The sequence below is a fragment of the Scomber scombrus genome, chromosome 3 (genome assembly GCF_963691925.1).
Source record: "Scomber scombrus chromosome 3, fScoSco1.1, whole genome shotgun sequence".
In the NCBI taxonomy this organism is placed as follows: domain Eukaryota; kingdom Metazoa; phylum Chordata; class Actinopteri; order Scombriformes; family Scombridae; genus Scomber; species Scomber scombrus.
In genome coordinates this window covers 21,374,719-21,385,318 of record NC_084972.1, presented here as the reverse complement: position 1 = coordinate 21,385,318, position 10,600 = coordinate 21,374,719, and the positions used below count along the sequence as shown (strand labels likewise).

The 10,600-nt window shown below is 37.1% G+C and overlaps 1 protein-coding gene across 1 annotated transcript; it reads right to left on the bottom strand.

Annotated features, from left to right (window-relative positions):
- Nucleotides 1-1,270: 1,270 nt before the first annotated feature.
- On the bottom strand, nt 1,271-8,245 carry tamm41 (TAM41 mitochondrial translocator assembly and maintenance homolog). Its single transcript, XM_062416636.1, has 8 exons — nt 7,874-8,245; nt 6,588-6,770; nt 6,261-6,353; nt 5,889-6,039; nt 4,999-5,144; nt 3,171-3,336; nt 2,510-2,572; nt 1,271-2,254 (listed from the first exon to the last, which is right to left on the bottom strand). Exons 1-8 carry the CDS (start codon nt 8,009-8,011, stop codon nt 2,163-2,165), a joined length of 1,032 nt encoding a protein of 343 aa, XP_062272620.1. The 5' UTR covers nt 8,012-8,245; the 3' UTR covers nt 1,271-2,162.
- Between the last annotated feature and the right edge of the window lie 2,355 nt (nt 8,246-10,600).

Here is a 10,600-nt window from a genome sequence, read left to right as displayed (position 1 = left end):
CACTCCCCCCTCACATCAAAATCTCCCCAACCCTCTCCTCTTTCAAATCTGCACTAAAAACACACCTTTTCATACTAGCCTTCAACTCCTAGCTCCCACTGGACTCGTCATGTTTTAACCTTTGTTTTTGTCTTCTTTTGCTTGTTTTTTTTTTTTTTTTAACCTTTTATAACTTATAAACATTTGTTTCATAGTTTTAAATAGGGACATAGGGAAATTGTAAAGCGTCTTTGAGCACCGCATAAAGCGCTATATAAGTCTGATTTATTATTATTATTATTATTATTATTATTATTATTATCAAATAATATAAATATTATTTGCAAATGGGTCATTCTGAGCACTTTTGCCGTTGGTACTTGATACTTTTGAATTTTATGTCAAGTGTACTTTATTGCAGGACTTTTACTTGTAACAGTACAGTGGTATTTGTCCATACTAAAAGTACTCATAATGTAGGCAGAATGAACCCTGTCATTGTTACATGATGCATGACTGTGTGTAGCATTTTATGTTGTAGCTGGCTGAGGCAAATTATTGCTACTTGATGTACTGCTAAGTAGAAAAAACATCCATGCTTTTCCTGCTAGGAGTCATAATGCTTGATATAAAAAGGCCTGCTGTATGATAAGATCATTTTTCACACTATTTTACATGACGTGCTATTTCTTGTATTTTAATTTAAAACAAAATGTTTACCACATATAGTAATACACAAGAATAAACTACTGTCAATAATCAGAATGAGTCTCTCACTTCAATCTGTCACAATAACATTGCACTGTATTGATCCCCTCGGTGGGTTCTTAACTAAGTTTTCAGAGTAGCAGAAATCAAAACATAGAAGGACAGAACCTCATTTTTATTGTGTGATCATAATGTTAGTTATGTTTTGTTATATTTACTGCTTGTTATACCAGTTACACTGGTAAATCTGGCTAATCCTGCTGGACACATACATGGAAATACAAGGAAAACAATTAGAAACCTAAAAATGCAAAGAAAGGTTAACTAAAAGATTCAGACATAAATCAGCATCCTTTTAAGTTCTTCTCAATTTATATAAAAAATAAAAAAAAGATGCAAGTTGCCAAAAAAAGAGCACACATTAGCAAAGGCAGTAATGAATTTCACATGGAAGAAATGCTTGAGTTACACCTCCTGAGCGTCAATATGTCCCGAAATACACTAAAGTAGGATTTTACTTTAATCGTGGACTCATTTTGGATCACATTTTGGGGATTTACATCATGTTAAAAAGATCATAGCACTGAAGACAAGAGTCATTGCTTATACGGTCATATGAAAAAGTTTATTAAACCCATTTCCTGTCACTACATTAGACGTCAAGTGCTTGTGAGGATCCAATAAATAGATTTTTACACTGAAGAGCTGCAGTCATTTGGTCAAATCATCATAATACAAGGTTAGTAGAGAGGTAAACAGATGTTCAATGTTTCTGTTAACAATAAGGACTATTTTTATTTTGATAAGGGATAAGATAAAACCCTCCTAAACACCTTCTCAACTACGTGTGATCCTATTTTAAGTTCATGAATACTGACAGAAACGCATCAAAGCCATCAAAACTCTGCACACTGAGATCTTTGTCAAGGTGATGATAATATGCAACCTCTAATGACTAATGCAACAGAATCATCTTAGCAGTCAATATAATCTGACATTTACGTAGCACCATTCTCAAAGAAACCACACAAGTATGACACATGCATGATCTGTATTACACCTAAGTAATATCATTATTAAACACCCTGATTTTGTGCAGTTTTTACTCCACTGACTCTCAATGTAGCATATTCAGCAGAAACACGCCGGTCACTGTAGTCATCCAGAAAGGTCCAATCTGTAGTACCTTTAAATGTCAGCCATAATTTAATCAGACTCGTGAAATGTCAACCTTTTTATAAAACTTTTTTTTTTTTTTTTAAATTGCATGGGTAAAGGGCAGTTGAACAGATGGATTCATACTATTCAGACATCTGTATGCCTGGTCAGTGATCACATTCACAGGAGTGACACAACCAGAGGTTAGTGTGTGAGTGTTGGAGCTGCAGCTCAGTCAGGATAAAATCAAAGGATGGGCGTCGATTGTCCGGGTAACAGTTACAAAGACAGACAGGATTCTTGATTAACAGACAGTATCACGACATCTGCGACACAGACGGCTTCCTCCTCCAGCCTTTCCACATCTTTATCAGTTTTTTGGAGCTGTATGACACTGTCTTCCACATGCCTGGCAACCAGGACACACAGTGCACAATCATTAACAATAAAAAAGGACACACTTTTCAGTGACAGTTTTAAGAATGAACTTTACAAATGTCCAGCCATTTCTTATAAGGCTTTATAGTATTGTCAATTTTTCTAATCAAAGCTAATAACCATGCAGTGCTTGAGGGCCATACTGAGACACCAAAAACCCAGCATGGCTGGGAATAATATAGGATTTTGTAATAAATAAAATAAAACAAAACAAAGGAATGCTTACCAGCTGTAGCAATGCCTTTGATACTCTGTGTTATACTGGAGTTTTTCACAATAGAAGAGATACCTGAGGAGGAACAAAAACATACTGAAGCATGTAATTATACAGTAATGAATATCTCTTCACTCTGCAATATAATTGTATGAGTGCTCCTTATGGGAAGTGGGTGTATCGTTTCTCAAGAAAAAAATTACCTGACATATTATTGCTTAGTCGCAGTTTAAAAGTAACTAATAATATATATACATCCATCAGTTTGGTATGACTGAATCAGTCTAAATCCAGCAAATTACATAAAACTGGAACACAACCTATCCGTCCTTTCAAATAACACTGATCGGCAAAACAAGGGCGTTAAAGTGTTTTTTCATTCAAATGTGATTCTGTATCAGATAGATTTGGTGGTATGATGCATTTCGGCATTGTGTTCCACTGAATAAAACTTACACTGGCTGGTCTACATCTGAAACCAAGAGGAGATTTTGTTATCGACGATGTATTGGCTTTGTTAGTATTCATAACAAGACTCTACCTGACCTAATATTGGCCACAATATCTGTACATCTAACGTGCACTGTACCTCAGAGATCATATTCTACAGTAGGTTGTCGTTTTTCACCCGCCATCTTTACCTTTTTTCTACACACCTCCACTCATTCTTTACCTTGTTGTACAACAGCTCCACAGTCTGGGTCCTGAGCCACCTGCAGCAGGATCTCCTCCACATCTCGATTCTTTCCCGGAGGGTCAACCAGCTTTGTGATCTTTTGCTGCAAGGTGCGGGGCAGTGCCATCAGCTGGATAAACTGGCCTTCTGGGCTTTTGTCTACCTGCAGGAACACAAACAAGAATAAATGAACAGAGAAACATACAGGAGAGTTTGCAACTGCAGGTAAATACCAGCGGCTGCACCAACTATCACATCCACAGGTCTCATCTGGGCGCTTACATTAGCATGTGCTTGTACTGACCTGAATCTCATCTTCTGACACACGGCATACCATCTATTAATTCAAATCTTTTAAATTATCTGTTGGTGTAGTCCCAGCAGGAATCTCTGCAATATTAACCCATATCCTGTGTCAATGTAGTCTTGCCCTAAGGCCCTAATTAATAAAAACAGACCAATATTCATGTCATGTCATGAAAGCTAATAACCCATTTTGAGTTCACACCCATACTGTATTGAGGAACAGAGCTTTAGAGCACACTAAGAAGTATAAGAACGGATTTTCTTTCTCTTAGTGATATTGTCAAGGAAACTATTCAGTCATAAACAGCCTTTTTTTTCATGATTTTTTCAGTATTTCAAGTCGAATGTTTAACTACAGTTTGTGTTCTGTGGTCATTGCAATAAAAACAAATTAAATCTCAAGTAAGTAGCACTACAAATATCAAGTGTGACAGCAGATCATACATACTCAGAAGGAAGTGATGCGCTTGAGATAGGAGTGGGTAGAGCTATCATGACTTGAAACACCAACAGTCTTGCAATGGTGAGACTGACTGACTAAAATATAATAATGAGCTGTAATGAAAACCAGTAACTCTGGAAATGACTGAATCAACTGCACATCAGTCTGGAACTGGATCATGCTTGTTTGACTTCTCTCAAACTGTCTAATGACGTACAAGTGTATTCCCCTAATGCAGAGCTCATTACACACAATTCCCCAAAGTACTGTTTATTGCAAAAGGTTTGAAACACATAAACATATGTCACCTACAATAGACACACAGTGAATAGCTGCTCTTCCCCAGAACCTACTCAACATGTTATTTCAGGTAAGTGTGACGTCTGAGCAGATAAGGATAGCAGGGAGTGGTGGTGACAGTTAAATAAAAAACAAGAAGAAACCTTACACCAAAGAAAATCAGAGTAATGTTTATTCATGTTATTTTGTGTTTAAATGCACACATACACTGTGCACATATTGTTTCATGTTGTACTAGTGGATGCTGTATGTAAAGCAGGAAACAGGGCACAGTGTGAAGTCAGAAACATGTAAATGGGTTGTGACTATCAAGTCAAGTCTATCTAGTACACTGTACTATTAAGGTCCAAAGACATCACTGTTAGTTTCAAACCTTATTTGCCTTTTTCAAAGGAAAAGGCATGACACATTAATATTAATATGAGCATTTTTAGGCAGTACTGCCGAGACATTTTACCCACAATTATGGAAATCAGCATCTTTCTGGCAATATGCATATTTTGATTGTTATTTAATTTTTTTAAAGGTATTGCATTATAAATTAAACAAAATATTAAATAAAAAAGGCCAATTTAGTTTATATGGATTTAAATGCTGTTTTCTAAAGGTTTTTTTTGTTTTTTTTTGTTTGTTTTTTTAAATCACACTGACTCGTGTACAATTTACTCCACTTTGGTCCATGTATAATGAAACATGAGTGATGTGGCAGAGAATGCAAAATTGTAGGTGAACCACAAAGAGTTAAGCTACCTAGTGTGTTTGCTACCTATATTTTACCTCTAATTTTCCTTGTTGAGGTTTGTAGACCACTTGATGACAGTCCCTTAGGATGTTACTGTACAGAATCCGGAAGTGTTGAATGTTGTCTCTGACGATATTGGTCACCTTGGATTTATCCTCTCCAATCACCATCCTAAAATCGCCTTGGGAGGCACAGACAAATTGTTTTTTTTCCATTAATAGACAACACAGAAGAGTCAATCAGCTAAAAACAAAGCTGCAAAGATGCAGCACATTATTTTATCCACTTCTGCTTCTCTTTATCATATCTGAACAAATCAAACAGTAGTTCTATGCAGCAATGAAAAATAAAATAAATTGCATTATTCTTTTTGATTGATCAGTTAATCATTTAGATTAGAGCCCAGAGCCCAAGACTCCAAAATGCAAAGATATTCAATGAGAGCAGCAGTGAATCATCACAGTTGAGATGCTAGAGCAAGCAAATATTTGCCATTTTTCTTAAAAAACTATTTTTAACAATGACTCAGTTGTCAAAATTGTTGACAAGTTATTCTCTGCTGAATTAATCAAGTGATTTTTCATAACTAAACAAGAACTATTTATACACCAGATGACTAGAACATAACCCTGTTGAGAAATGAAGTAATAATAGTTCAGCACGTTGGAGCCTACTTTACATGCATATCTAAGTACACCTACCTGCAAACTATAAGGTTTTTGAGGCTAAATACAGTTTTATTGCAAAAAATATAATAAAATAAAGGAAAACATTCACTCTGCTGTCACTGAATAACAACACTAAGAACTGTGTTTGTGCACCAATTTGGAGAGATTGCTTGTGTTATGAATAGAGCTGAATGCATCTGATACATGTGAATACAGTATAGCAGTGTGAGTTTTATGTAGTTGTGCAGTTGAGTTACCAGCATAAGAAAGACCAGCTATCTGCAGGAAAAGGTCTTCCTCACTGAAGCTCTCTGGCAGCATGAGGAAGGAGGCCGTCACAGCACTCTTCAGGTTTGCCACCAGAGCAGCGCGCAGCTTTGCGTTCTCATTCTGCACGAGCATTCTCACCTGCATGGGAGCACACACACATGCATACACACACATGAGCATGGTTACGCACGTTTGTGTGTATCATTGAACAGCTATTTCATTTGGTTAAAAGATGAAAACACATTTGAAGGGGTTTAAATGAAGTTTGTCTCATAAATAATTGCACAATAAGTTATCAGTTTTGTACAGCTTTGTTTTTCTGACTGATTCAGCAACAGTCACTCAGATGATATACTGACTGGTTTGTGAAGGCGTCCAGCAACATACAAGGTCTTCCAGTGCATCAGGTCATCAATGAGAGAATCTGTACTTATCACCCCGTATTTGATTACCTAAGGAGAGGAGGAGAAGGCGATAACAGAATATGGTTAACACATTCTCACCATACAAAAACATTCAAACTAGCTTAGATTACGTTTGAAGAGAATGCCATGTTATTTTAGTATTTGAAATTTGATTTTTTTTTTCTCCAACATGTAGTAATTTTAGATTTGTAATCATCACTAGACTACCTCTGGAGTATCTCTTTGTGACATAACTATTCATGTGAGATTCTAGTGATTTACCCTCCCATCCACAGGCACAAGTGTGTTGTAATACACCGCAGCCCCATGTTCATTTTGGATGGAGCTGATCATGGTGGGCCCCAGCAGCTTGAGGATGGAATAGTGTTTGCGGTTCTGCAGCAGATTCATGGTGTGCCACGTCACTGGGTCGTCCACCGCGAACACAAAGTCCAGCATGTTCTTCTAAATATATCAAAGACGAGAACAGCAGAGAAATTCACAGTATATTGTTATGATCATAATGTGTTATCATTTAATAACATTCTGTTTTCCAAATGAATGAAACTGAGCAAATAGAAATGAAAAAATACCAAAATTTGTTAGGAAAAGAGGGAAGGGAAAACAAATAATGATATTTCGTGGTGGATTCTCTGTTTTTTCACCACTTACACTTATGAAAGTGTGTTAGACATTGTAGCCAAAGCCTTAATTTGGTTTAAACCCACTTTCAGATTTGTTAGACTCACCAAATCTGGTCTAGATTAGACTGCCAAGACAGTTTCAAATTTGTAAAGCCTTTATTAAAAAAAACAAAAAAACAAACAGTGGCAATGTCACAACTTTTTCCCCATCCAGACCACATTAGACCAGATCAAAAATCACTCAGACCTATCAAATCTGGACCAGATTATTATCATTGACAGATGTAAATAGTTTTTTTTTTCTGTTTTCACAGGCAAAATAAAACTTTCCCAAAAATGAAAATGGGTTTAAAACAGCTTAAGGCTTTTTTCCATTATGTCTAAGCCTTTATAGTAAATGTAAGTGGTGAAAACATGGAGAATACGATGCTAAATATCATTATTAATGTTTCCCTTAACCACCAATTTAATAACTTCATCATCCGCATCATTATTTAAGTTTACATTAATGTAGAGTTGTGTCAGATGAAATGCATAACAGTGGAGCACACAGTTCACACATATTTGAAACATTTCTGAATACTGAGATGCACAGTATATATGTATTATAATTACATAGGAAAATTCTGAATTTCATAATAATACAGTGATACAGATTTTAACCACATTTCCCCACCCCTGTATGTACTAACACTGATCCTACCTAAGAACACGTTTCACAATATGTGTGCAAGAGAAAAAAAACCCTGTGAATATGTCTGTTACAAGGAAAAGACAAAGTATAACTTAGGACACTGAGGAGGAAAGTCGCTGACTGTTTTTACTCACAGATGTATTATCTATAAAAGTTGAATTATAATGTCCCTGTGAGCAGTGTTAACTTGTGGTGTGAGTTAGAAAGCTGTCGGGACAGGTGTCACTTACGTCCATTTGACCTTGGCTGGTGCCGAGTTGTTTAAAAACACCAGATCCATAAGCAAAAGCTACGCTGATGTCCTGAGGGAACTGCGACAGTATCCTCCTGTAAAGCACGCCGGTGTTGTGCAAAGCTGGCAGAGTCATTTTAAACTAGATACGAGAGCTGTAATAAAACAAGCTAGTTATATCGGCAAGACAGCTAACTAAGTAACGTAGAAAACCAAACTACGGGAGAATAAAGTAGCAGAAACATTTCAGACTGCAGGACGCAATGCTACTATATGCAGCCACATCACTGTTATACATTACAATTATCGTTTTTTTTTTTATCGTTTAACTACATCCATCTGGCCAGATTGGGTCAGATGTGTTATTGTCGGTAAGAGTCGACTAAAATATGCGTCACGCATCCTGCTGCCTGCTGCCCGGTGGTTCATGGGAAATGTAGTCGGACATGAAAGGTAAGCGACACGGCCAAAGCAATGATTTAAGCTGTGATTATTTTGCACTCGACGATATATGTGGTTGAAAGCTGACGTGAAACGTAAACTAGACTGCTGTATTTTAATATTTGAGTAGAAAATGGAGGGAAATCTGAACAGGTTTTTTTCCCCAGCCAGCAGGTGGCAGTGAGGTAAAAGCCTTAGCTAATACAACCATGGTTATCTTGAAACTCATTTGTTTGGATAGTTGTTTGAACACTCAGCTATTTGCAACTGCTGGTGTCGGGTGTATCATGAAGTGCCTAACAAAAACTCCCATCAGCATCCTTTGAGCATGAACTAGTGAAGATATTAAATAAAACCTGTGAAACCAGATGAAAATGAATACTGCATTTAAACCATGGAGAAAAAACACATGCAGGCTGCTAGCTTTAGGCTTAATACTAAGCGTCTGCTCAATTGAAAGCTAATAGTCTACTGGATGATATTCATGTGAAAAGCCAAAAGACTGGAGGCCATCATATGTGTGAAAGTTGTTGTTTTTTTAAACAACGTTTATCGCCGCATATATCAACTCACCTGAGGAATCTTAAAAGCTTTTTCTGTGTGTCAATGATTGAAAAGTCAGGTCTGATCTCTCATTAGATTAGTTTTTTTCTATCCATCTAGTTTCATGCTTTGTGGTTGTTAGATTTAGCATTGTATCACACAAAGATCCATGAGAATTGAATCTTTCTGACATGATGTCGAAGATTGCTCTTGTCAGGGCCCAGACACTCATATTTGCAAAGTTTTGAGCTTGAACTAGTGGAGATATTAGAAACCTGTTAAACCAAATGAAAGTGAATACTGAAAAAAGGGGTGGCTCAAAAACTCTCACCATGCTTAAAACTAAGTGCCTGTTTAAATGAAAGCTAATAGCCTCCTGAATGATATTCATGTGAAAAGCCAAAAGACTGGAGAGGCCATCATCAGTCTTCACCACTACATTAGTTGCTAGTATTATAGGCTGTACTCAATCTTCAAATCTATTTGACTGAATTAATATTGAATGTAGACTCATGACAGTTGGCAATATGTCTGCAGCTCATTATTGGATTGTCAAGGCTAGGACAAATATTATCTTCTTGGTCATTGCTGTGGGCCATCTTTTCAGCCAAATGAATATTGATAAGGTCATTGAATCCTGACTAATAAGCTCACTCACTGTGAATACTGCCTTGTTAATTCAGGGAGAGTGGAGGACCAGTTGGTATAAAAACGTATTTTCTATCTATGTTGAATTAACGCTCGTCATCATGACCCCATGTCATCATGTATTGTCCATGTGTTAATCCATATCTGCCCTTTTTTCCTCCTTGTGTTGTATCATCAGTGTGGCTGCACACTGTGGGAATCTGTAATGTCATCCCCACATAATTCATTTTACTATGTATTTTCATGGTCAAACAGTCCTCATTCAGTAGTAATTTAATGACAGATGAGGTGGTTTTCTTGAATTAAGATGATGTTACACAGAAGTGGCTGATATAGACCTCTGCACAGACTGAAATATAAAAAAATCTGTAATATGTTATTCATGCTCAGTCTTGCTGATACATTAGGAGTCTCGTTGGGAGTCGTGCTTTGGAAGCTGGTCATATTTTCAATAATTAATTAACCACCATCTACAATAGGCCAGCCACACAGGACATGCCTTGCATTTACCTGAGTCAACTGTAACACCCAAAGGCAAGGTGCTTTTTATTGAGAGTAAGAAATACATTTTGAAAGATTACTAATTGAGCAGATTTCCCAATTAGAAGCGATTTTGGGAATGTTTCTATCCCATAGTTTAGTTTGAAAGTGCTCCATGATTTACACCTCACCGTACCTCTCCTTGAGTTTGAGTGGCCGCCTCAGGAACAGTTCATTTGAATATACACAGCTTTGGCAAATGTGGCTTGGTAGAGACTGAAGTTGCAGTTCTGCTTGCTGTCAACTGTTTCTATTAAAACGTCAACATCTGTCACCCCTGGGTTTACAGGAATTTCAGGAGGCATATTGTAATAAAACTACAAGAAGAGGGAATACAGATTTCACTCAATGATGCAAATCCTCCGAGGCAAGCTCACATGATATTAGTACACCAGCCTCCACAAACATATCACATGTGTGTGATACAAACACGCACGCACACATGCACTAACTAGGACTCTTTCAGTTTTTGCACGCCTGTTGCCATGGAGATTGCCATTCCTGCCCATGCCTAGTGATGGAACATCAAAAGCAAATGCACCATTAACCACAC

Excerpts from the sequence above, each read along its gene's own strand:
- tamm41 (XM_062416636.1), bottom strand. The coding sequence starts at position 8,011 with ATGACTCTGCCAGCTTTGCACAACACCGGCGTGCTTTACAGGAGGATA. Across the intron at positions 6,771-7,873 it reads CCAGCCAAGGTCAAATGGAC|AAGAACATGCTGGACTTTGT; the intron begins GTAAGTGACACC and ends TGATATATTTAG. Across the intron at positions 6,040-6,260 it reads CTGGACGCCTTCACAAACCA|GTGAGAATGCTCGTGCAGAA; the intron begins GTCAGTATATCA and ends GCTCCCATGCAG.